General features: G+C 37.8%; 2 protein-coding genes across 5 annotated transcripts in view; one reads left to right on the forward strand and one right to left on the reverse strand.

The window, feature by feature from the left end:
* Positions 1–27,991, reverse strand: HOATZ (HOATZ cilia and flagella associated protein). Of its 4 annotated transcripts, XM_057553348.1 has the most exons (7): positions 27,737–27,991; positions 27,195–27,233; positions 26,639–26,709; positions 5,887–5,946; positions 5,233–5,285; positions 4,013–4,121; positions 2,860–3,040 (listed from the first exon to the last, which is right to left on the reverse strand). In XM_057553348.1, the coding sequence occupies exons 1-6, from the start codon at positions 27,960–27,962 to the stop codon at positions 4,052–4,054; spliced, it is 519 nt and encodes a 172-aa protein (XP_057409331.1). In that variant the 5' UTR covers positions 27,963–27,991; the 3' UTR covers positions 2,860–3,040; positions 4,013–4,051. The 4 variants fall into 4 exon arrangements, with proteins under 4 accessions (XP_007173039.1, XP_057409331.1, XP_007173038.1 ...); XM_007172977.2 differs by lacking the exons at positions 2,860–3,040; positions 4,013–4,121 and adding an exon at positions 1–76; XM_007172976.2 differs by lacking the exon at positions 4,013–4,121.
* Positions 27,765–27,992, forward strand: part of BTG4 (BTG anti-proliferation factor 4) — a 32,594-nt gene continuing 32,366 nt past the window's right edge. Inside the window, exon 1 of the mRNA XM_007172996.2 lies at positions 27,765–27,905. The gene's annotated coding sequence lies outside the window, so the exon portion shown is untranslated. The remainder of the gene's footprint in view (positions 27,906–27,992) is intronic.

Genomic DNA, 27,992 nt, shown 5'->3' on the forward strand with positions numbered 1-27,992 from the left:
GCGAGAAGCAGACCTGCCCTGCAGCCTGAAGCGGAGCTATCTGGCCATACTTAGATCAGTCAAATCCTCCGTTGACCTACAGATATGTGAGCAATAATAAATGTTTTAGATCACTTTGTTATTCAGTACTGTTGCAGCAATACCTGACCATTACACTTGGTAATGCAGAGAGGTGTCATTGGGGGAACACTGGTTGCTGAGAAGGCTCATAACATAGAATTTTTCTTGGTAAAATTGTCTTGGTCCAGGGTCCAATCCTTAGTTTGACAAGCTCAAACCCAGTCTAAGAGACTAATATATTTACCTGTTGAGAAATAGAATCATCAGGTAAACTGATGTTTGCCTTGGCCTGTTGAGCACATACTCTCCCTCTGGGCGAAAGAAGATTTCTCAGTGAGCATGCAATCAGAACAAAGGGAGTTAGCTATATGGTTTGAAAGTTTAGGCTTTGATAGCCTGCTATGTCCGTCTTCACGAGAGAGCTATCTGTCTGGCAGTGAAAAACATCACCCTGACAGGGTAACTTTTATTCTTGATAATGCTGAGATGAGATTACTAATTTTGTAACTTTCTAAATTTCCCTTCTCTAAGCCTGATTACCTTCCTTCTGTTCAAAACATTTTTTCCCCAAATAGTATTGTGGCAGAAACATTTCTTTTAGTGATAGAGTCCTTGAATTCTAACTAGGCAGATGTCCCCGTGTCCACCCCCATTAAAGACTATTTCCCAGCCTCCCTTGCAGTTTGGTGTGTCCCTAATGATTAAGTTCTGACCAGTGGGTCACTGGCTCCGCTGCTGGCACTGTGAATGGGAGCTGCATCGTACGGAGGTTACATCCAGGACTTGCAGGTGGAGGCCAGGAGTGAAGTGCACGGTGGTCCTAAATAGAGCTGGAGCCCTGGAGCTGCGTGTACAACCCTGAGTAGGTCTGCCAGTTGGACAATGCAGAAGGGACAAAGTCTTAACCTTCTCTTTTCCAATATATACCAAAGGGAATGATCTTTGAAAGTGAGCGAGATTGGCACTGGGATTATATCCATGTGTATAAGACAAAGGAATGTTGAACCGCAAGATCTTTTTTGATCCTCCTCCTAGAGCAATGGAAATAAAAACAAAAATAAACAAATGGGACCTAATGAAACTTCAAAGCTTTTGCACAGCAAAGGAAACCATAAACAAGACAAAAAGACAGCCCTCAGAATGGGAGAAAATATTTGCAAACGAATCAATGGACAAAGGATTAATCTCCAAAATATATAAACAGCTCATGCAGCTCAATATTAAAAAAACAAACAACCCAATCCAAAAATGGGCAGAAGACCTAAATAGACATTTCTCCAAAGAAAACATACAGATGGCCAAGAAGCACATGAAAAGCTGCTCAACATCACTAATTATTAGAGAAATGCAAATCAAAACTACAGTGAGGGGCTTCCCTTGTGGTGCAGTGGTTGAGAATCTGCCTGCCAATGCAGGGGACACGGGTTTGAGCCCTGGTCTGGGGGGATCCCACATGCTGCGGAGCAACTAGGCCTGTGAGCCACAACTACTGAGCCTGCGCGTCTGGAGCTTGTGCTCCGCAACAAGAGAGGCCGCGACAGTGAGAGGCCCGCGCACCGCGATGAAGAATGGCCCCCGCTCGCCACAACTAGAGAAAGCCCTCGCACAGAAACGAAGACCCAACACAGCCAAAAATAAATAAATAAATAAATATTAAAAACAAACAAACAAACAAAGAAACCTACAATGAGGTATCACCTCACACCAGTTAGAATGGGCATCATCAGAAAATCTGCAAACAACAAATGCTGGAGAGGGTGTGGAGAAAAGGGAACCCTCTTGCACTGTGGGTGGGAATGTAAATTGATACAGCCACTATGGAGAACAGTATGGAGGTTCCTTAAAAAACTAAAAATAGAACTACCATATGACCCAGCAATCCCACTACTGGGCATATACCCAGAGAAAACCATAATTCAAAAAGACACATGCACCCCAATATTCATTGCAGCACTATTTACAATAGCCAGGTCATGGAAGCAACCTAAATGCCCATCGACAGATGAATGGATAAAGAAGATGTGGTACATATATACAATGGAATACTACTGAGCCATAAAATGGAACGAAATTGGGTCATTTGTAGAGACGTGGATGGATCTAGAGACTGTCATACAGAGTGAAGTAAGTCAGAAAGAGAAAAACAAATATCGTATATTAATGCATATATGTGGAACCTAGAAAAATGGTACAGATGAACCGGTTTGCAGGGCAGAAAGTGAGACACAGATGTAGAGAACAAACGTATGGACACCAAGGGGGGAAAGCGGCGGGGGGTGGTGGTGGTGGTGTGATGAATTGGGCGATTGGGATTGACATGTATACACTGATGTGCATAAAACTGATGACTAATAAGAACCTGCTGTTTAAAAAAAAAAAAAAAAAAGACAAAGGAATGTTGAGCCAGCTATTCATAGAACTAGAAGCAATTCACTTCTGACTTCAGACATGTTCCAGAAACTGAATAAACCAAATTTTGGGAAACGGATTTTTTTTTTTTTTTACTGCAAGAAGACTTTAAAGTTTTCAGGACTGACCTTTCATCTCTATTTCCTTATTAATTGTTTTTACTGGTGGTCTACAAGTTGAAGCACATAAAGCCCGTTTCTTGTTTATCTGATATTCATAACATAGATAAAATATAGCAATTTTGGAAATACCCTTCAAATGAAAACAAGATAAATAGGAGTTTGTGAATGTATAAGATGAGAGAGACAATTACTGTGTGGTACCAAATACAGTGATATTCACTAAGTAAAATAGACACAAGTATTCAATAACTGGTAAAATTCCTAGAAGTGTTGCATATTTAACTTTTATTTCTTTGTCTAATTTAACTGATTCCAATGATCCTGATGTAAGAGCAGGTTGTTTCAAAAGTGAAGATCTAAGTGAGCCATCCTCTCCCATGTGTCAATCAAATTAGTCCAAGGCTTTGACTTCTTCTTGGTCTTCTTTATCTGACTCTGAAATCACTTTCCTGTTGGCAGTAACATGAATCAGTTCCAATACACAGAACTCTGTAGTTGTGAACACAACATGGCATGAAAAAAACTTTTGAAAGTTTCTCCAGTAAAGATTTACTGTCTTGCATTCTAACTATGCCTTAGATTTTGCAATCAAGTGTAAACTTCTGTGTGGGAGGAGTGGTCATTGCACTGTGAAGTGTGACTTGAAGGACACGGGAGCAGACTTCCTAAACTTAAATGTATTGTGCTCACCTGAGTCAAACTTCTGAATTTCATCATTGGTGATTGATTTCTTTGGATGACCCATTGTTCCTTCTTGTCAGCCCTCTTTTACAATGCAAATATTGGATAAAAAAACATAGTGCCACTGAAACATTACTATGTACACACTTTCTAGTTCTTTCTTTCTGACAGAAGGGGACCTGGAGTATCCTAAGATCTGATGAAGGGGTGATGGTAAGGGCGTATCTGTATATGTGAGGAAGGTTTGGGTAGACAGGAAAGGATGGAGGGAGGAAAAAGAGGGCAAAATTAAAATAAAATCGTGTTTAAGATATTTCACAAATTAAAAAATGTTTACAAATTAATGTACAGTATAGAAACACCACTTTCTAAATTAGCTACTGCTGAACTACATGACATTTTTTAGCTAAAATTTTTTGTTACAGGGAACTCCCTGGTTCTCCAGTGGTTAGGACTTGGCGCTTTCGCCATCGGGCCCAGGTTCAATCCCTGTTGGGGAACTAAGATCCTGGAAGCCACTTGGCATGGCCAAAAAAAAAATTTTGGAGGGGGGTTACAAATATTTTCTGAATTCCTACATGGAGGCAGTGTGCTAGGCACTTTGGGTGACCCAGTTTCTCATGGAACTTACAATATAGTCATAGACGAGTAAAAAATATGTGAAAAGTTAAATAACAACTTAAGAGATAATAAGAGTTGAATAATTATAAAATATGGGCACAAAGTAGTGCATGACTAACTGCCAAAAGAATGGTGCAGACAGTAGCTGTGTAAGAAGCTCAGGGGAAGAAGATGTCACAGCGAAATGGAATGGAATTCAAGGCTTCAGGACAGAGGAGGGAGGCCAACCTGGTGTACAAAAGGAATTAGGTAAGCGCTTAAATCATTAAGGGAATGATCTGTTCAAGTTGTGAAATAATGTTTTACTCTTAGGTGAGTCTACATGGGTAGTAACAGGACTGTTCTGATCATTCCTATAAAAATATGCACAGAAATCTAAGGTACCCAGACAGATCTGTTGATACAATTCAAGTAGCAATCTTCATTATTTGAATCAGATAAGTGAACTTTTGACTGGACTAGTTCTGCTTCACCTTTAGAAGCTAAGTCAAATCATCTAGCTGAAAAGCAAGAAATTAAGTTGTTGAACATTGTGGAGACAATATAGCCAGGTGATTAAGTGATCTTTCCATTTTTTTAGAAGTTTTAAAAATCAGCATAGACATTAATTTTTCATTAATAACATCTGATAACATTCAAGGAAGTTGGCCTCAATACCAATGAGATAAGAATAAAAATTCTATTACTGTTTGTTTTTCCCTGAATGTAGTATGCAAATAAATATCTGTCAAATTAATGTCGAGTTAGCCACATTGGGTTTCAATCAGAATACAAAAATGAAGACATTTACATTTTTTATTAGGGATTCTTTCGTGATTAACCAGTGATAGCCGGTTTCCTTTAAACTCTTCGGGACCATGTGCCTGGTGCTGCTCTAACATTATTCTGCGGATAAGGCTATTAACCCATCACTGTGAAGCTACAGCCCTTGCTACATGAACTTAGATTTAGCAAGCTTAGGTATGCCTTTGGTGGTATCAGAGTCGATAATCTAGAAGACCTGCTGATCTGCCAAAGATGGCAGGGCTAGGTGTGGGTAGGGGATAAGGGTGCTGAAGGGGAGTGATGGCAGGTGAATACAATCACCCAGGATGAGAAAGGAGGGGAAGAGAATGTGTACAGACTCGAGGTTGATCTACTCTCCTGTTTGCACCAGTTTATAATTGCATGTTGCACAGACATGTAAGTGGGCACAGGCTTTAATGTAGATGAGCAGAAGAAAGTTTTCTCAAGGCAAGAAATCTCTAAAACAGTGGGTGGGTTTTTAGAAGATTTGAAGGTAGGGAGCAAACTGATTAAAAAAAAAAAAGAAGCACTTCTTTGACAGAAGTAAACTTACTTTGCTTTGTGTACTTTGGCTTTTGGTTTATAAGGAAGGGAAACCAGTTCTTTCTAAAACAAAACAAAATAAAAATAAAAAAGGAAAATTTTTAGTTCTTGCATTGACTGAAATTTACTTACTTGAAAAAAATCTGAGGTAAAATTATCACAGAGTTTATAATGACTAGCTTCTTAAATTTGGAGACTGTGGGGTTAGAAATGGTCCAGATTAGGGCATTTGGGGTTCATTCAGGAGAGTGCGTTTGTACATCCAGAAGTGTATGGGGTGCTATTGCTTTTATTGTTTTTTCCTCTTCATTTAGCATTTGTTTTTGTAGGATCTAAGCAAGATCAATCATTGTAAAACAAATACTAGCAATGAAGTAGCCCATGTTAATATCCTACGGCTTTACAACATGTGACAATAAGCCCAGAGACAAGAGCACCATTTCTGTGCCAGCAGAGTTGCACATTGTGGAGATATCTTTGGTTTATCAAGGATTGTCAGATTATCTGATGTCTATGCCTTGCCCCCTCCAGCATATAAAAAGCTCTGGACCATGGGCACCTAGATTTAAGCAGTAAAGCTATAAAACCTCTCAGCATTTGCCATAGTTCACACCCACCCTGCCCCGCCCTGAGGCTTATCTGAATGCCTCACTATCAGTCTCACCGAGATCCTTTCTTCTCTTTGTTTTCTTAAGAGTTGGATAATATCATCTCTCTTTTTAGCCTGTTTAAAGGAAAAAAAAAAAAAAGAGCGGATGAGTCTTTTGACTCAATAATAAAGCTATGTGTCTATTGGGGGGGGTAGGATTTTTTCCATTTTCCTTCTTGTATTTTGGGGCAGAATTAAAAAGTTTTTCCATGATAGATTTATACTTTTCATTTATAACACAATTCAGTTTTTATTCCAGAGGATGCTGCTTTACAAAATAATTTGATTTTGATTCTAAATGGAGAGAATTTTTCTTGCCCATATAATAATAACTTTTATTGACTCTACTACATGAACCATACTAAGAACTTGATACGTTATATCATTATTTTCTTATAATAACTCAGAATTTTGACATCACTATCATCCCATTTTACATATGAGGAATGTACAGAATACTAAGGTTAAATATCTTACTCAAGGTTTTACGTGGCAGAACTGGATTTGATACCAGCTCTACTTGAAAACAAAGCCCAAGCTATTGGCCACCGCACTAAATTGCCACTAAATGGTAGCAAGACACAAAATCAGCCAGCTCAAACAGCATGCCACCACGTACATCCATGGCAAGAGGGCTCTTCTAAGTAGCTTACATACAGAACAGAATCTCACACTCCATTGCTCCTCTGTCTTAGATATTGCGACATGCACATCCTCAGGTTAGTTTTCTTAAGAGTATAAAATAAACAAAACAAAAACCCCCCACTAATTTAGTGCAGGCACAAAGATTTATCAAGATATAGACTGTATACAAAGAGGCAAATATGGGTACAAAATTTTTTTCATAGAATACAGTTATGTTCAGTATTGGAGATAGACAGGCAGAAAATTGCATCTGGACTGTTTGAGAACAAGAGGAGAAAGAAATCTGAGAATCTGACAAATCAAACTTGTGGGTTCAAATGGCCAAATAAAATGAAAGAAGCTCTGCTTAGTTCAAGGCTAGCAGGAAGATACAACTGAGAATGGACATAGATTTGTCATATCTAGGTAAAAATTCTGTCATGCGTCCATCCATTCAAATTTATTGAGCACTGCATTATTTTCCTAGGGCTGCAGTAACAAAGTATCAAAATCTAGACGCTTAAAACAACAGATATTTATTGTCACACGGTTCTGGAGGCTAGAACTCCAAAACAAGGTGTCGGCAGGGCCATGCGCCCTCTGAAACCTGTAAGGGCATCCTTCCTTGCCTCTTCCTAGCTTCTGGTCATTTGCTGGCAATCTGGGGCTTTCTCTGGCTTGCAGCTGGGTAGCTCTAATCTCTGCTTTCGGTGGCATGTTGCTTTCTCCCTGTCTTCACCTGGCTGTCCTATGAGGACACCAGTCATATTGAATTAGGGGCCCACCCTACTCTAGTATTAACTTCTTAACTAATTTTATCCACAATGATTCTATTTCCAAATGAGGTCACTTTTCATGGTACTGGGGGTTAGGACTTCCAACATATCTCTTTTTTTGGTGTCACACATTTCAATCTGTAATGAGCGCCTATGATGTAACATTACTGTGCTAGGGGCTGAACAAAATACCATTCCTGCCTGCCAGGTGATGGCAGACTTGTGGAGAAAAAGACAAGAGTCTCACCTCACATATACTACAATGGGGTTAGAAGAGGATGAAATTAGAGAACTGAGGAGGGACCCTGAATTCAGATGAAGGTGTGTATGTATCTGTGGGGGAAATTCAGGGAAGATATCCCAGTGGAGGTGATGTCTAAGATTAGGCCTGAAAGCGTAGTCACCAGATAACAGTACAGATGGGATGGGGAAGAAAGCTTTCGAGGCAGAGGAAACAGGGTGTGCAAAGCCCTGGAGGCTGCATATTACTAAGTAATTCCTCAGGATGAGTCTTTTTTTTTTTTTTTAGAGATCACTAAATGTTTATTTCTTTTGTCTGTTTCATACCATCTCTTCTTAATTCTAATAGAAAGTTTCTCCATTAGGCTTCATTTTTTTTAACATCTTTATTGGAGTATAATTGCTTTACAATGGTGTGTTAGTTTCTGCTTTATAACAAAGTGAATCAGTTATACATATACATATGTTCCCATATCTCTTCCCTCTTGCATCTCCCTCCCTATACACTACCAAACGTAAAATAGATAGCTAGTGGGAAGCAGCCGCATAGCACAGGGAGATCAGCTCGGTGCTTTGTGACCACCTAGAGGGGTGGGATAGGGAGGGTTGGAGGGAGGATGAGTCTTTAGTCCTGATGGCTGCAAGAGAAGCTGCAAAGCTCAGGCACGCTCCACCAAGACGTGCGGGGAGGAGCCGTGCTGGTGCACGAGCAACCAGCAGAGTACACTGCTGCTTTGGCTTTGCTTCATTCCGTTCAAGTTAATTAATCATATTAATGATTAATTAATTAATCATATTAATCTTGCCTTTTAAGAGCCTACAGAGTTTTAATTTTATTTATTTTGGGACAAGATTTCTTCTTTCTACTTGAATTTAAGGCATCATGTATCACAGATACTGAAAGAAAAAAAAATTCAGGGTCTTTTAAAAACTAAGCTTATTTTTTTTCCAGTTATACATATACATGTATCTATTCTTTTTCAAATTTTTTTCCCATTTAGGTTATTACAGAATATTGAGCAGAGTTCCCTGTGCTATAAAATAGGTCCTTGTTGGTTATCTATTTTTAAAGTATAGTAGTGTGTATATGTCATTCCCAAACTCCCAACTTATCCCTACCCCGCACCTTTCCCCTTTGGTAAGCTTAAGTTTGTTTTCTGTGAGTCTGTTTCTGAAAAACCAAGCTAATTTAAAAATACCTGTCAATTTGCTATGGATTGAATAAAATAATGTCTATAGAAAAAGACCTGGGATATTTTCAGTGTAGATAATCAATGTTAGTTTCTTTTCCAACTTTCCATTACACATGTACTCAGTGGGAATTAAATGCTCCCATACTGTGATTACACAGCACTTTATACCCTTATTACAGTATTGATCTTACTTTCCCTGCTTTATCTCATAGTTGCTACCATGTCTCTTTCAGTGTTACTCATCCTTTTATCCTTCCTTAGAGCTTAACAGTGCCTTGTAAATGATACTCAATGAATTTTTGTTGAATTGATTTGTCATGATATATGAATGAACCCATTACACTGTCTAATGCACAATCATTAGTCTAAGCAAAAAAAAAAAAGTTTTAGAAAGTGAAATTAAACAGTAAGTAAGTTTAGTTCTTAAAATCCCCTATGAACAAAACTATATGATTATTTTCTGTGTAACTATTGGGTAGTCACAGGCAAGTTATATTGTCATAATGCTTCTAATATAAATGAACAAATATTTAGTTATAAGACTCTAAATAATAGTAGGGTAAAAAAATCATTCATTTAAATTTTGATTTCAGGTGCTTTTTTATTATAATGGATTATATTATATTACAAAACTTAATCAGTTTTGTAATATAATATAACGCACCAGAAACAAAGTTTTCAAATATGATTTGATTTCTGCTTCCTGGACATGTTTCCTGGGACTGCATAACAAAACTACTGAAGGCAACTGTGTCATCAGAACAAAAACAGTGCCAACTATTCTAAGAAATCTCTGCCAGGATAACTAAATACATTCAGTGGTAAGAGAAAATTCTTACAATTTACCTTATTAGTAGGGATAAATAATTTACTTGTTAATTTCATAATGACAAAAGAATTCTCATTTCTAACCATGGTGTTTCGGTTGTGTTCATTAATGGAATTTATAAGACATTTAAATCATTTATTAGTTCTTAAAATAATAGCATAAGGGGGTCAGAATTTATACTTATAATTCTTTTTTTCAGTTTTTGTTGTGATATAACTGACATACAACACTGTGTAAGTTCAAGGGGTACAGCATAATGACTTGACATACATATATATTGTGAAATGACTAGTACTTGAGTTTAGTTACCATCCATCATCTTATATAATTACAAATTTTTTTTTTTTGCTTTTGATGAAAACTTTTAGGATCTACTCTCTTAGCAACTTTCAAATATACCAGTACAGTATTTTTTATTATAGTCATAATGTTGTATATTATATCCCCAAGACTTATGTATAATAATATATTTATAATATTTTAATGCTGGATATTTTCTTATATAATACATTTTAGTTATATTACTTATAGTTATATCCTACTCCCGAAAAAATAAATTACAGAATAAAAAGTGATTTTAGTAAGTTAGGATATGATCATTTATACATTTAATATCTCATAGAAGGTTAATGGAATTTTAGTGCCACTTCAAGGATTAAGCTGCTGAGTTCTCTGTTTTTGGCTTTTCAGAGCCAAACAATTTGGGTGGCAACATAGATTAGTGGAGTCAAATACATTTTGGTCTGAATCCCAATTCTGCTGTGTGATTAATGGCAAGTAATATCTTAACTATTCCTCCTGGTTCCTCCTTTCCTCCTTCCAATGTAATCACTATCCCATTGGCTAGAGGTTTGTGACCTTGGGTAAATCAAAGAACCACTTCTCTGAGTATTGATTTCTCATCTATAAGGAAGGTTGTGAAAATTGGAGATAATACAAACATTGCTTAACAATGCATGGCATATGGTGGATATTCAATAAATGGTAGCTATTATTATTATAGAAAAAAATTTTTTCAATGCTTTCAAAATGTGAAAGAGTGGGAAAAAGGAGGAAAGGATGGATTACCCACCTTCTGTGTACAGGCATGGAGGATTTTCGATGATTCAACCTCTTACCTACAGGTGAGTTAGTGAATAGAGTTGGAAGGAAGAAAGGAGAAACAAGGAGGGATATCTAAGATATTACTTGCCCTTTATGCAGTAGAAATTCCTCTACAAATTCTCCAGTGTATTATAAACTTTTTCCTCAGTTAAATTTCAGTTATAAAAAAACTCTTAATAAGCACTAGACTGTAAAAGAAAGGTCCTTTCTTCTCAAGACCTGGTTCTCATATGAAAAATGCATTTCTTCCTTGTATTATGATTAAAAAAATTTATTTATTTATTTATTTATTTATTAATTTTGGCTGTGTTGGGTCTTCGTTTCTGTGCGAGGGCTTTCTCTAGTTGCGGCGAGCGGGGGCCACTCCTCATCACAGTGCGCGTGCCCCTCACTGTCGCAGCCTCTCTTGTTGCGGAGCACAGGCTCCAGACGCGCAGGCTCAGTAGTTGTGGCTCACGGGCCCAGCCGCTCCGTGGCATGTGGGATCTTCCCAGACCAGGGCTCGAACCCGTGTCCCCTGCACCGGCAGGCAGATTCTCAACCACTGTGCCAACCAGGGAAGCCCCTGATTAAAAATTTTTGACTGAAACATTCATCAAAGATAGCACATGGTAGTGTTTATTTATCTGATTACCTATCTACATTACCAAAAGAAATTTTCTCTTGACCACCACAGTATAGGACATTAATTACTGAATTTAATCTTAAGAATATCTTAGAAGAGTATTGAACTGGTTCCAATTCAATAAGCTCTTTGCTTAGTTACCTGGCAACCATCCCGATACCTAGAGAATCTAGAAACTCTTGAAACCAGTGTGGTATAGTAGTTAAGCACATTGGCTCCATTGTCAGATGGACCCAGGTTCAAACTGTCTTTACTATATTTTAGCTGTGTGACCTTGAAAAAGTCACTTACATGTTTCTGCTTCAGCTTCCTCATCGGTAATAGGGGTAATTATAAAGCTTCTCAGACAAAGCTGTTCTGATGATTAAATAAGAATATGAGCAAAGGACTTAGAGTATATATGCTGTGTAGTTAGTTCTCAAAAATATTACTATTCTCTAGTGAGAGGAGCAGATGGTTGGAAAAGGAAAAAAACTTGAAGAAAATAGACTAGGAAGCACCGGGGGAAATACATTAACTCAAATAGAAATTTAAAGAATATTTATTCTTTCCATTGACTATCAATGCAATACATGCTCATGACACAAACATTAAAACATGTGAAAAAAAGCACATAAAGAAAAATATTTACACAAATTCATTGCTGAATCTAAAATCTTAATATAAGTTTAAGATTTTAAAACATGTAAAAATTTTAGAAGAACCCTAAAGGACCTCCAAAATAAATAATCTAAGGATTTAAAGATAATACATCAAAGGGAGAAAGGCAGCTAGGGGAGCAGCTTAATGATCATGACACAAAAAGCATGCTCAGTGATGAAAAGAAGAGAGCAGTTCATCCAATTAAAAATAAATGGAGATGTAGAGGCAGGAACAAACTTAAAGTTGCTGAAAGATGGTGATAAGTCTGGCTTGACTGGGACAAGATGTTTGTTTTGGGGAATAGAGGTATATAGGGTAGGATAGCTGAATGGCATCATGCTGAGGACCTTGACATAAAGACAGCTTTGTTTATACTTGATTTAGTAGAAGATAGGAACTATATTTCTGACCTCAATATTAATAAGTTAGAAATAAAAAAGAGATAAGAAGGGGCTTCCCTGGTGGCGCAGTGGTTGGGATTCTGCCTGCTAATTCAGGGGACGCGGGTTCGAGCCCTGGTCTGGGAGGATCCCGCATGCCGTGGAGCGGCTGGGCCCGTGGGCCACAACTACTGAGCCTGCGCGTCTGGAGCCTGTGCTCCGCAACAAGAGAGGCCGCGACGGTGAGAGGCCCGCGCACCGCGATGAGGAGTGGCCCCCACTTGCCGCGACTGGGGAAAGCCCTAGCACAGAGACGAAGACCCAACATAGCAATCAATCAATCAATCAATCAATCAATAAATCTTTAAAAAAAAAAAAGAGATAAGAAGACTTCATAGATTTGGTAATTAAAAAGCATACTTCTAAATACTTCATGGGACAAATTATAAATCAAAATAGAAATTTAAAAATACTTAAAGTGGAATAATAATGAAAACATTATATAGCTTGTGAGTTGCAGCTAAAATAGTACTTTGAGGGCTAGTTATAACTATAAATACTTATATTAGAAAAGAGATAAAGTGGAAAATTAAGAAACAAAGTGAGAAGGGAAGGAAGTTAGAATGAAAATAAGAACCCAGAATTGAAGGGAGAAGTAATAAAAATCAAGAACTGATAACATAGGAAACAAAAATAATGACAGAGGATAATAAAAACAAATGTCGGTTTTTTGAAAAGACTGTTAAAATAGATAATCCTTTGATATAATTACTTAAGAAAAAAGGATGCAAATGATTAGAAATGAAAAGGGGTAATAACTAGAGCTCAGCAGAGAGTACGAAGATGATTAAAAACACTATGAATCCTTTACACGAATAAATTTGAAAATGTAGATGAAATGGACGATTTCCTAGTAACTTACCAACTATTGCAAGGGAAAAAAACCCCTATTTATTCAAACACGAAAACAAAATAAACAAACAAACCAAACCTACAGTACTTATGCAGATTAGCGCCATATTTTTCATTTCAACTAATTTTAGTCAATATTTAGCTCATGGGTTGGGCTTGCCTTGGATTGAATTGGGTCTACTTGCTGTACTATCCACCACTTCTAATAACCTTGGCTTCTAAGTTAGCTTCTATACCAGCGTCTTTTTCTAGGTTTCCAAGAACTGTTGCAAAGGGTGTCTATATAGTGGAATATAGTAATATTCTTTTCTCCCTTGATTTTTGACAGGGTTCTAATTGAGAACCACTGATCCAGACCTGCAGAATTATCATGACATTTACCTCTTAATCTATATTTGTAGAGAGAGGCATTATGATAAAATTTAATTATATTTTATTTAACTGCAGTGGTTAAATTAACTGCCTACACATTTTGCTCCATAGTTGAAATTTCAAAATATATCTTCAGTGGTAATTTTTCTTTTTGCAGGTGATGAAGATAGGGTTAAGAAAAATATGTGAGAGTCTCTTTACAGTATGAGCAAGCCAATCTTGATTGTGTCTTTTAATCAGGATGTCGATACCTGGGTGACCATGTCTTTCATAATCTACTCATCATCCTTTGAGATTTACCACTTTGGTCAAACCATTTCATTTAATACTAAAGCTTATTTTGTACTTCCTAAAATTTTATTTTTCAATTATGGGTTAAAAAAAGAGGGAAAGCAGAGAAGTTAAAAACAAACTTTCATTGGGTACCTGCTGGATGTCAGGCTTTGTGTAATTCCTTTAATCCTGAGGTAGATGATATTATTGTCTCTTTACAAATAGAAGGAACTCAACCAACATAAAAATTAACAACTTTTCTCAGGGTCACTTAACATTAATTAGGTAACTAGTAACTGGCAGAGCCAAGGATTCAAACTCATTCTCAGTTCTGTTTGACTCCATGCTTCTTTTGCTACACTACTTAAAACACATACTAGAGATTGTGGCACACTTACACACACATACACACACAGTAACAGAATGGTTTCTTTATTCAATCTTGATTCTGGAAATGAAGAATTAATTAGGATTAACCATGGTGAAGAAGACAGTCTCTGCTCTCACAGAAAAATTTATATTCTAGTGGAAAATGTGTGCTATGGGAACACACAGCAGGGGGAGCTAATCCAGAGTGAAGTCTGCTTGATCAAAGTTAATTTACTTATTTTATGGGATCATGTAGCACTTTGCAAAAAGTGGTTAAAGGGTAAAGAATAGTTAAACTATAGTGGTACCTATAAACTGATGAACTTTCTAAGATCTTATTTAATGTACGCTAAATATTTATGATGACTTTTGATTACAAGTTAAGTATAAAATGAGAATTACAGTACATTCCAATTTTAGAATATTACCTAAGCAGAACCAAGGTTCTGTGGTTTTACAGAAATTAGAGAACATTACCTGATGTTTTTCTTGAGGCTCCAGAATCTAATTTTTATCTCTATGCCAATAATTGCAAGTTAAATGCCCGATGGAATCACAAGGGAGTCTTAGTTCTTATTCTACACAGTCTTAATCTTCAGTAGCTTCTATTCCTGTTCTGTTACAAAATGCAGTTGAGGAAGGTTAGCATTACTATTGGCTTAAGGTAAAACTATGTCTCACATTTGGGCTTGATTCCGAAAGGCAGTATGTGCCTCTTGGCCTGTTGATTTTGAAAGCAGAATGCTTCAACTGTGAATTTACTCTATGAATTTACTACCATTCCGTGTCTATTAATTGAAATCTGCTATGTAGATTCTACAACTTCCATATAGTAAATTTATATCTACTCTAATAATAAGATACAGAACTGTTGGCCCGCAAATGATCTACCATGTACTTTAAAAGATAGCCTGACTGGGCTTCCCTGGTGGCGCAGTGGTTGAGAATCTGCCTGCCAACGCAGGGGACACGGGTTCGAGCCCTGGTCTGGGAGGATCCCACATGCCGCGGAGCAACTGGGCCCGTGAGCCACAACTACTGAGCCTGCGCGTCTGGAGCCTGTGCTCTGCAACAAGAGAGGCCGCGACAGTGAGAGGCCCGCGCACCGCGACGAAGAGTGGCCCCCGCTCGCCGCAACTAGAGAAAGCCCTTGCACAGAAACGAAGACCCAACACACCCATAAGTAAATAAATAAATAAATAAATTAAAAGCCAAAAAAAAAAAAAAAGCCTGACTAATTAGCGAAAAGGCTTTCTCCAGCTCAATTCTGATATTTAGAAGGTAGATCTAAAGGCAGTCATCTATGGGAGTGGATGGAAGATGTTAGAGGATTATTAATCGGAGGGAGGAAGAATGCTGACTTGCAGAAAAAAATGCTTGTCTAAGCACATTTTCATACCTCCTGAAAACTGCCTGATCCTGGCTCAATTCCCAGCTTGGGCATATATAATTTTCATTTGAAAAATAGTGGCTTACTAAAATGAGAGAAACATATCAGTCATTACATAAAAGGGAGTCAACAATTTTTCTTAAATGTAGGTTTTGATAAAATATGAATTTATCTGTTTTGAAGAAAAAAATGTGTATTTTCTTGGTTCTGTTACATATTTTTTCTTAATTCTGTTACATATATTTTAATGGAAAACCAATAGTAATTACCTGAAGAGCATAGCTCTTATTTTTTTAATACTCTTTTTTAATATTTATTTATTTATTTATTTATGTTTGGCTGCGTCGGGTCTTCATTGTGGCACGCCGGCTTGTCTCCAGTCATGGCGCACGGGCTCCAGAGCGTGCAGGCTCAGTAGTTGCGGTGCATGAACTCTGTAGCTGTGGCGTGTGGGCTCCACAGTGCGTGGGCTCTGTAGTTGTGGCACACAGGCTTAGTTGCCCCGTGGCATGTGGGATCTTAGTTCTCTGACCAGGGATGGAACCCGCGTCCCCTGCATTGGAAGGTGTATTCTTAACCACTGGACCACCAGGGAAGTCCCGCATAGCTCTTATTTTAAAAGTCACACAAAACAAATGCATGAAAGTATAAGCATAAATGATTTTTAAAAACTGCTTTACTTATTTATTTTTTAAATTTCCCCAGCTTGTTTTTAATTTTTTAAAATTTTTATTGGAGTATAGTTGATTTACAATGTTGTGTTAGTTTTAGGTGTAGAGCAAAGTGAAAAACTACTTTAATGTTGCTTTAAAAGGCACTTATTTTTTAAAAAAAGCAATAAGTGAGATTTGACTTTTAATGTTGAGAACAATATGAGCATAAAATGAATTATTACATCTTTAAATTCAATAAAGTATAGATATACTAAAGATACTTCTATGTATGATTGAATTATATACTATTGATGATTCGGTCTACAATAATTACCAAGACTTGGCCTTAGCAAACAAGTAACTGCTGAGTCTTTAATGTTTTCATCATGTTGATGGTTACACAGATATGATGAATGGGTGAATGGGACTGACCTCATCTTTCAGGTATGTCTCTCCTGTCCTGCCCATTAGGTTGTAAGGAGGAGAGGGTGGGGGATTCTCCATCCAGATGACTCTATCTCATCTCTGGCCCATACTTCTCTAGCCCATATATTTAGCCCACAGGCCTATTTGACAGCTCGAATAGGCTTATCATTGCTTATCTCAAAGGCACCTCACACTCCATGAGTCTAAAACTGAACTTCTAACCCCTTCCCACTTCCCCCAAAACCCCCAACACCTGACCTTTATTTAACGTTCCTTGTTTCAGAGAAGGGCACCATCCATCCTGTTGTGCAAGCCAGAAAACTATGAGTTATCTTTGATACCTTGCTATGACTCACCATCCATATCCAATACACAACTGAAGTCCTACTTATTTTACTTCCTAAATATCTCTTAAATCTATCTACTTTTTCCTAATCCAAACTACCATCACCTCCCAACTGGATGATTGCAATGGCCTTCACTCTGGTTTCCCTACTTCTGCTCCAGCCACTTTTAATTCATTCTCTTGAATTTTTTCAAACAAATCTGATATTATCATCCCCCAGCTTAAAACCCTTCAATGGTTTCTTATTGTTTATGTACTATGGCCTAACCTTCCCATCACCACACTGGCCATTCAGCTTCGGACACGCGCTATGCTGTTTCTACTGTCCGGAATGCTCTCGTAATGCTCCCTCCACCCCTCCTTCTGGCCTAATTAATGCCCACTCTTCCTTTGAATCTCAGCTTAATCTTTGCAGAAATTCTCCCTGACTCTTTTGATTGGATCAATACTGCCCTATTAAATGTTCCTCTAATATCATGTAAAATTCTTCATAAATATCTCTCTCCTTAATTAAATTGCAAGTTTCAGATAAGGACAGAGTTTGTATCTTGTTTTTTGTTGTTGTTCATCATTGTTCTCCAGTGCCCAGCACAATGCCAGGTGTACAGCAAAGTGAAAAACTGCTTTAATGTTGCTTTAAAAGGCACTTATTCTTTAAAAAAGCAATAAGTGAGATTTGAATTTTAATGTTCACTCAATAAATATTTGTTGAGTGAATCTTGCACAATTTTCCCAAATCAGATTCTCCTAACTTTTGGCTTAGGGTCTTATCCTACTGTTGATGTCTTTGCTTGGCTCTTCTTGCCTGAGCTTGACATTGCCTCTTCAGCTTTGGTCCTTTCCTTGCCTACATCTCTTCATTTTTTAAGGCTACAAACTTTTCAACTGCTTTGGGCAAACATTCTGTAAAGTTCAGTTTGGCCTTGTGACCCTACACTTCAGTGCAGGGCCCTCACCTGTATGCATTGAGACCCATACAATGTCCAATTCAACTTCACACATAGAGACTAATGTCTATACCTACTCCAACATCTACATTATATCTATTGGGAACATTTGTGGCCATAAACCCCAGAGAATGCAAAGGTAATATATAAAACTTTATAACCACAATTAAGAACTATCTTTTTTCTTTCTGTTTTTACTTATTCAGTGCTCTAAAAATTTATCCTTTAAAATAAAAGTTTCAAAGTTCAGATAAAATATCTTAAATAACTTCTAAGTTTTTTCAAATAAATTACCGAATTAGTGTTACAATGAAAATATGCCTTTTTCTTCCTTAAATAGTCATTTAACAGAGTTTATCTCAACAATAGAATCAATTATTGGTAAATTGATTTTTGAACAGTATCTTTTGGCTTGGCCAAGAAAAAATTACTATGGTTAGGTGAATTGTCTCATATATTGATGGCTCTAAAGTAGTTTTCTGGGTATGGCAGTAGGGAATGACACAAATGTTTAGGAATGTGATTGGAGTTTGGAGGAAAGGTACATGCTTCTAGGAATTTTTTTTTTTTTTAATTTTAAAACCAAGCCTATCTCTGTACCAAAGTTCTACTATATAGAATATTGTCTTGTCCCATGTGTTCAAGTCCATGTCTTGTTTCTTTGTCTAGCATCCCCGACACTCTGGGAGAGTGGCCTTGACTTATTTTCTACTCCTGATGCTGAATTCTAATTCCCACGTCAAGATTTCTTTTATATGCTGTTGAACCTTGGCACCATGATCTTAAATTTCCATTTATTGCCTTTTCCTGGTATCGCTTCCTTCAGAGAACTGATAATGCTCATTGACTGTGGCTTTCTTCTGTGGCCTACAGACTGTATTTCCACTCTTGTCTGTTGCTTGCACATCCTTTTCACAAGTGACTACATGTCTGTTCATTCCCTCTGAGTCTGTGAGGCCTCTGAGTCTTGGTGAATCCTATTTTGGACCGTCCTCCTATTAATGAGTACCTCATATGCCATCCAGCTCAAGGAACTGGACTATCATGCAGGATTCTGGTCCAGACAAGTTACATCATCTATTTATTCACTCATAAGCATTTATTTGGTAGGTTAGGAGATCATCTGATATTTGTCAGGTCCTGTGATTATAAAGTCGAAGAAGTCATGATCCTTTTCCTTAAGAAATTTAGAGCCTGCAGGAGAAATACCTCAACTACACCACAGTACATACCTCAACTACACTACAGTACGATATGTCAGTGATTACGACTGGGGAATGCACAGGGTACTAGGGAAGCACAAAAGAAGGGGCATTTGTTATCAGCCTGGGGAATATATAAGGGTGAGGAAAGACTTGAATGTGACTATTTTTGAATTGTTTTTAAATACAAGTAGGCATTAGCTAAAGGGAGAAACGGGAGAAAAGCATTTCCAAGTGGAAGAAACTGTAGACTCAATGTCACTGAGGTGATCATGTCTCCTAGGTTCCTGCCTGTCTTTGATCACAACATTTCACCAATGGATCAATATATAGCCTTGTTTTATGTATATTTCTCTTTATAGACACCTTATTTAAAATACCTTGTTGATTCATCTACATTGAACTCATAGCCAACAGCACTTATAACTCATGTCTGAATAAAGCTTATCTAATGCATGTATTTTCTCCATAAGGCATATCACAACCTTCTTGCACGTAAGAACACGAGACAGTACTTCAGCACTTGGAGGCTATTTAAAACAGTGAAATCATCAAAAAAAAAAAAAAAAAAAAAAAAGCAAAAAACGTGGCACTTAATAAACTGCAAAAAGGAAACCTGTTCACAGTATGAGCTGAAACAAGAAGGCAGAACATTGCCTTGTTCAGCCTCAGCTAGGAACATGTGTGTTGGGCAAATCAAATTTTTCTCTGCTCTGTGAATGTCCTCCAATGACCATGAAATTGCTACAGGTATTGATTTTGGGGTTACAAATAAACTGTTGCTAGTAAGTTAATTTGCATATATGGAATTGTGAATAATGAGGATTGACTATATTTCCAACACAGTGGCTTGGGGAACTGCAAAATCTCAGGAACCAAATAGACAAACGGCTGTATCACCTCAGGCTCTGAGGGTATGCTTGACCACACCTATTGTGACTAAAATACCTTAGCATAGAAAGTGATTAAATGGTGAAGTAAATATAGATACAGAAAATTTTAAATTTTCTTATCTGGCTCCAATATAGCTTACCTATATATCTTTTCATCTTGCCGTTGATAGAGGCAAAGGGAAAAGGCAGATTATGGATTTGATTTCAGGTATGTTGTATTTTCTGAGTTACCTGATCCACAGAATTACCCAGTTCTTCAATAAATTCTATTTGATTCACCCTACTGCTTATAAGGTGTTTAAAAATTTGAACAATAAGGCTTCATGTAGCTGGAATCAAATTGATAGTTCTGCCTTTATTTTAAAAAATACACCATCCTGGGCTTCCCTGGTGGCGCAGTGGTTGAGAATCTGCCTGCTAATGCAGGGGACACGGGTTCGAGCCCTGGTCTGGGAAGATCCCACATGCCGCGGAGCAGCTGGGCCCGTGAGCCACAATTGCTGAGCCTGCGCGTCTGGAGCCTGTGCCCCGCGACGGGAGGGGCCGCGATAGAGAAAGGCCCGCGCACCGCGATGAAGAGCGGTCCCCGCACCGCGATGAAGAGTGGCCCCCGCTTGCCGCAACTGGAGAAAGCCCTCGCACGAACCGAAGACCCAACACAGCCAAAAATAAAAATAAATAAATAAATAAATAAGAAAATCCTTAAAAAAAAAAAAAAAAAGCTGATTTTCCAGGGCAGGCAACATGCATTTAAAAAAAAAAAAAAATACACCATCCTTTTTTGCTTAATTCTGTGTTCAGTAGTTTCATTTAATCATGTTTTATCAGGAGATAGATAGTATGGGTCCTTGCCTAATTGTACCGCAGGGCTTAAAATGCTTTTATTTTGTTCTTAGGGTGAATGTATACAGAAGAGAAAGTATACAGATCTTTGGAAAAAAGAGGATGCGATGCATTTGGGGCATGACCCTATCCAACTCTGGGGCTGGGTCTGCCTGGGGCAATGAATTCAGCTATTTGATCTCAAATCTCATTTCTTACCCCAAGTATCTTTTCGTAGATGTTGCTAAAGAAGATTAAGAGGGGACCCTCATCTGTCAACTGAAAATGTTTCCCCAGATTGAATAACGTTTGAAAACAAAGTGGTACAATAGAGGGTTTAAAAGAGTGATTCAGGGGGCTTCCCTGGTGGCGCAGTGGTTGAGAATCTGCCTGCCAATGCAGGGGACACGGGTTCGAGCCCCGGTCTGGGAAGATCCCACATGCCACGGAGCAACTGGGCCCGTAAGCCACAATTACTGAGCCTGCGCGTCTGGAGCCTGTGCTCCGCAACAAGAGAGGCCGCGACAGTGAGAGGCCCGCGCACCGCGATGAAGAGTGGTCCCCACTCGCCGCAACTGGAGAAAGCCCTCGCACAGAAACGAAGACCCAACACAGTCATAAATAAATAAATAAAAGAACGTGAATTTCAAAAAAAAAAAAAAAAAGAGTGATTCATATTTATGCAATCTTTTAATTATCATTTACTACCAAAATATTTGCTTGTTACTGTGAATGCCCAGTCTGTTTTTATGATTCTGCCTCTTAAATTCTTTGACAAATTAGGAACAACAAGAATTTAAATAAGTATCTTTTGTTGGTGAAGGAGAAATCCACCACTTCCTAATGGTATTTATTTTATGGAAGAAAAGGAACTTTGTTATTATTACATGAGGGCAGGAAAGCAAAATTAAAACAAAGCCAGATAACACTGTGACTGAGAAAAATTTGGTTTGTCTGGGAAGCCATTCCTGGGCAATTTGACAACAAAGAGGATTTTCTTTTATCTGAGCATCCTGAGCAATGACACTGAGGAAGTTTATTGTGTCTTTGGTTTGACTCTACAAAATTGACTTATAATGATTCTGAGTATCCCTTTGAAAGTGTAAGATAATGGAGGATAATGTTAAAGTTTTCCACTTCATGATTCGGTGTCTAAAAATACACCTTTGTGAAATTTCTTAGACTCTTTTTCTAAGAATGTTCTCATCATAGCATGATTTGTTTCTGGTTCACTGAAGCACCATATAGCAAATTGACTTTTGAGGAAGACTTACACTATGGTCAGTATTGGTTGTAAAGGTTGTGTGACTGAACAGATTAAAACCCCATTCCCAATAAAGAGTATATATTTATTGTTGTTCTGCAGATTGCATATTTTCCTTGTGAAAACCTTTAGTTTATATTCACTCACGTTAAAACTCTGATTCCAGATGGACATTTCTAAATACGTCATCTATATACATGCCTTAAAGTACTGCTCTGATCTTTTCTTCCTCCTCCCAGCAAATGAATTATTTATAATTCTTTTCATAAAGAGATAATCAGCTAAAGAGCTTTCTTAAAGGTGGCAAAACTAAAAAGCAAATTAATTTTATGATTTCAAAGAATTAGCTGACATTCATTTCTTATAATGTTTTCAAACTACTTTAGAACTCTCAAAGGAAGAATAATGGTCCAGTTGAGTGCTATACGGTTTCCTTTATGGACAGAGTAAGCCATTTAATCTTGACAGACTCAAATTGTTCTTGATTTTCTGCCATGGATATCCATTGCAGAAATAGTACTTGTGATTAATAGCATTTTGTCCACTAACCAAAAGCATTTATAAGGTATACCTGGAAAATATTCCAAAATGGAGGATAACATTAAAGTTTTAAAAGTTTAGCAACTGAAAAATCAATATCAGTTGGGGAGAAAAAGCTATAAAAGTAGTTTTAGGAGAGACAGAGATAAATTTTTAGATTTTCATTAATTTTAAGGAGAAAGTGGAAGAAAAAACCTTTAAGAGACTTGATGGGAAATATTTTTTTCCTTTTTATAATGAAAATTATACCAGGCATTTACTTATACAAATGTATATGTTCAAAATATGTAGAAGATTCTCCAATTGAATAGATCATTGTAAATGTTTTATTAGTTACCTAGAACCTCCCACCTCCCCATTTATGTTGTGCCATTAAGGTAAGAATTCTAGAATGGTGGTGGCAGCAATGCAGAGAGAGCACTACAGACTTAGAAAAACAGCAGTATCCAAAAATAGATTCTATGTTTTAGTGATTACAGGGAGTCACATTTCCTCCCATCATATATAGACCCACGAGGTAAAAGCAAAACCGAGATGCGAGGGGATATGCTAAATTGGTCCTAAAGCAGACTTGCAAACAGACTAGCTTTGGGGCATATTCTTGCAAAAATTGTCAGCCTAAAAAAATTTGCCAGATGTGTATATGTACAAAAGGCTAACCAAAATGGTGTTATCACTGTATACAGCGTATGTTCACTGATTAATTCAGTTATGAATTTATTTATTCAGTCAACAAATATCGATATTTACTGAGTTTCAATAGCCGGAAAAGCACGAGAGTTAAGTAAATAAGAAATGACCTCTGCCCTCATGGAGGAAAAGAGAGTTAACATTTGTTGAGAGAAAACAATGGCCCGGCGCTTTACATATCTTATACCAACTCGATGAGGGGAATATTTTTATCATTCCTCCTTCTCTACCTGAGGAAGCTGAGCCCACAGGGGTTAAATAGGCTGCTCAAGGTCACTCATACAGTAAGTGGCCGAGTCAGACTTCCAAACCCTGTGGTGCCTGGAATTTAGCAGGAAGGACAGAAACATACCTATAACACAATTACCTATAACACAGATCGTGACTTGGTCTGAGAGCACAGAGAAGGGAGCTATTCATTCTGTTGTCTCTAAGTCACCTCTGGGAAAGCTTCACAGAGAAGTTGCATTTGAGCTGGGCCTTGAAGGTAAATGGGGGAGAGCATTTCAGGTAGAGACACGAAAGTGCATTGTAGGTTGAAGAAACAGCGTATAGTCACTGTTTCTCACACTTGTATTCATACCACAGTTTTGAATTTTAGAATATTTGGCAGCATAGCTGAACAATGCCCTGGCCAGCAATCATTACAACACAATGAGTCTCACAGGCTTTGGAGTTAGGAGACAGGCTTTGAATCTAGGCTCGGCCACTTACCAGTTGTGGGAACTTTGGAAAATCATTTAAGCCTTGTTTGATTAAATGGGAATAATCCTCATGAGGCTATTTTAAGGAGAGTATGAGTTGATGCATGTACAGTGTTTAGTTTAATATATATAGCACATGGTAGACACTCACTAAATTGGGTGTTATGAGTACCACATCACAACAGTATCTGAGGATATCTGTAAGAGCCTTCAGTTATTACACAATTCTCTTGCTTTTTTCACCATGGCATTGTTTGACTAGAACTGTATCGTACCAAACTGATTCAGCTCTCCTATATACTCGCAAGGCACAATTTCAGTAATATTCTCTTTCTATCCTGCTGGCTTGCTGCTTGGTTAGGCCTCTTATCTTGTACTCTCAACATCATAGAATCTTCTTTATACCGCATTGCAGGACCCACTTGACTTAATGTACAATTTGGCAGATATCACAGTATAATGTGCATGTTTAGGTTTAGAAAAAATATATTTTACCCATTTACCACTTCGGTAGCACATATGGGGAGGGGTACACAGTGTCCCCAAGCCTAGTGGTGAGAACCAACTGTACAGAGTAGGCTGCATTGGGGGTAGGGTGGGGTATAGGGGAAGGAGGCAGGAGAGTGGTAGAAGCCAGTCAGGTTATAGTCAGACTGGAAAAGAACTTGAATACCATGCTGGAGAGTCTGGTCTCCATCCTGCAGAAATGGAGAGCCAGGGGAAAAAAAACAAAAGTAGGTGTATGGACTGAATTGTGTCATTTCCACCCCCACTCCTGCAATTCCTATGTTGAAGCCCTAACCCTCCGTGTAACTCTATTTGGAAACAGATCCTTTAGGGAGGTAAAGTTAAATGAGGTCATTAGGGGCCCTAATACAATAAGACTGGTGTCCTTACAAGATGGGGAAGAGACACTACAGCTTTCTCCCTCTGCCATGTGAGGACACAGTGAGAAGGTGGCCATCTAGAAGCCCGGAAAGGAGGCTTCATCAGAAACCAACTCTGGAGGCACCTTGATCTCAGACTTCCAGCCTCCAGAACTGTGAGAGAATAAAATTCTGTTATTTAAGCCACGTGGTCTGTGGTATTTTGTTATGGCAGCCCTAGCAGACTAATACAGTAAGAAAGCAGCATAATAGGATTTGGGTTTTAGGGAGATAACTAGTGCAGCATGGAGGATATTCTTTGTTTGGTCAACTCTATACATTCTTTGAAGCTCAGTTCCTTTGGGAAGATTTCTTGATTCCTTAAGCTTGACTTTGATGTCCTTCAATGTGTTCCCATAGTATTAAGTGCATACATCTATCATGAAAATGTATCATAATTCCTGCCTTTAATTGGCATTCTCCCCCACCAGATTATAAACTCCTTGAGATCAGGGAACACATCTTGTCTTTGTATTCCCAGCATCTAGTACAGTACTTGGCACATGGCAGGATCTCAATAGATATCTGGGAATTAATTAAGTAATTAATAATAGAAGAACCTGAGGCAAGGAAATCAGTTCTAAGACTACCATTAGCAGAACATCTACTTGTAACTCATCATATTGTCTTAATTGTTTGACAAAAGATGAAAGAAGTTGATAATAGTTTGTCTTTAATCTTTTATTTCTAATCCCTTCCAAAAATGAAATTAAAACACGCTGAAGAAGTCAACTTTTAATGATCTTTGCTTCACTGAAAATTAGGTTCCCTTCCCACTATTAAGTCCTGGTATAAATATACATTATCTAATATCCTCAAGAGAGAATAAAATGCTGACTATTTCTAATCACTTAATTTGTTTGGAGGAATCACCAAGAGTCCACAAAGGAAACTAATGTGATCAGCAAACTCAAATGCATTGTTGTGTAATTTATGTAGAATTCCCGATAAGTCTTTTGGACTTTGCCAATACATCTGTTGATTAAAGACATTAGGCCAGACGAATCCTCTATCTGCTTTTAAAGTACAGGAACAGTTAGAGGAATGGAATTTATCCATTAACCAAATAAAATGTTTCTATAAATCACGGTACTAATTATTGAGTTAGAGGCTGTGTCTGCAAAAGAAAAGCAAACAAGGGATGTTGCCAAGAAGAGACATGTTCAGTTGATTTGACAACACCAATGTGTTTAATTGCAGCCTTTAGGCAAAATGGTTCTAGATGACGGACTCATTCCTCTGATCACTTAATTTTGACCTATTAAGATAGTCAATTCTATTCAGTTTTTCCTGTTCTTACAATATTTCTGTTCTTACAACACTGTATATGGTTTGGGGCCTTATTGGGTGGAAAGTGTGTGAATCCGTCTTTCCCCACTTCCCTCTGATTTCACTGTTCTTACACATCCTTGGGCTTTTGCAGAGACTGAGAATAGCCAAAGTTTAATAGAATTTCTTAATCTTAAATTAAAATTCTAATAAAGGTCTTCCTATTGCTCAAGCTGATATACTAGAAGCAGAAAATTTTTATATACATATGTTAAAAAAAGAATAATTGGGATGATTTAGAAAATAATAATGAAATTTTAATGCAAATCAGATGACTTTCTGAAATATTGGCCTACCTTTTGGAGATACTTTTTTTTCTCCTCAGATTCCTGAATCTTTAGGGTTTCAGCAGTGACATCTCTTCTCTCTAAAGAAAATAGAATCAAATACAATCTGAAATAATTTTATCATGATTTTACAATAATGTTGATAAAAAATTAAAGTTTAAAAGGTAATACATAAAGTAGGAAGGTAAACACAAATACGTACTGTCTTGAAACTTTATGAACCAGATTCATAAATAACTGGAGACTGAATTAATCAGCTCTGGCTGCAGGGAACCTCTAATCTCTTTAGAAGAGGAGTAGCCCAAGTCCAGAGACAAGAAAAGGTCTCTAAACAGAACTTACTTGCAGTATCATAGATTACAATTTCTACATTCCTATTCAATGTGTTATAGGAATTTAGGCATTTTCCTCTGGATAAATGGGGTGGTCCCTGAGGCAGGGTCTTGGTATGCAATTCAGAAAGTTATGCCAAAGGAAGAAGTTGTATCTTTACACTTATTACCTATTTTTTTTTTTTAAGAGTCTAGGAATCAGGATATTGAAAGGCGTAAAACTTGGTACTTACTGCTTTTCTCAAGGAAAAAAGGCTGGAAGTAACTTTTCTCTAAAAAATACAAAAGGGAAGTAGTCATTAGAAAAACCATAGCATTAAAGGTATTTAATTTTTTTATACCTGTAAAAATTGCATAATAGTTTCCCATCTTAGGCCTTACAGGTCAGGGAACTTGGTTCCTAATGTTGACTCTGCCTTCAACCTTCTCTAGGGCTTTCACTTTTGAACTCTATTATGTGAAAAACCATCCTTCATATCCTTTCAGCCAACATATAACATTTGCCGAGATTATTCTACACCGTTTAGGCAAATAGATGTCATAACCAAAGGATATTTTCAGATGGACTTTTAGATGTAACAAAGATACCACTGATCATTTTGGGGTGGAAGGATTGCTGGGAAGATTTTAGAACTGTTTTTTCAGGGTTTTAGACATCTGAATGAAAGATTCTTATTTTAGAATTAGGTTCGGCAGTTTCTCCTGGGAGGGGCTCTGGTGTCTGCCCCGTGGTTAGGGAGGAGGCAGAAATCGCTGACAGGAGGCAGCTACTCACCAAGTGCACTGCTCCTCGAGGGCCGCGCCACCGGCAGACGCTGACTGCTACCTCTGGACAGCACCAACTGAGATTCGTTAGGGGGATACATTGACGCCCCGATCCAGAACTGCTTGGCCAAGTTGGCATCGTGATCCGAAGAGCCGGTGAACACCAGTAATCCCTGCGGGTGAGTGTCACACGACTCCCTTCGGCTGCTAAGACCGTTGCTGGGCCTCGTTTCCATGGCAACTCAGGACGCTTCTCCAAGCTCCCT

Source organism: Balaenoptera acutorostrata, chromosome 9, assembly GCF_949987535.1.
Source record: "Balaenoptera acutorostrata chromosome 9, mBalAcu1.1, whole genome shotgun sequence".
Lineage (NCBI taxonomy): Eukaryota > Metazoa > Chordata > Mammalia > Artiodactyla > Balaenopteridae > Balaenoptera > Balaenoptera acutorostrata.

Excerpts from the sequence above, each read along its gene's own strand:
- HOATZ (XM_057553348.1), bottom strand. The coding sequence starts at position 27,962 with ATGGAAACGAGGCCCAGCAACGGTCTTAGCAGCCGAAGGGAGTCGTGT. Across the intron at positions 27,234-27,736 it reads CTCGAGGAGCAGTGCACTTG|AGAAAAGTTACTTCCAGCCT; the intron begins GTGAGTAGCTGC and ends TGTATTTTTTAG. Across the intron at positions 26,710-27,194 it reads TTTTTTCCTTGAGAAAAGCA|AGAGAAGAGATGTCACTGCT; the intron begins GTAAGTACCAAG and ends TATTTTCTTTAG.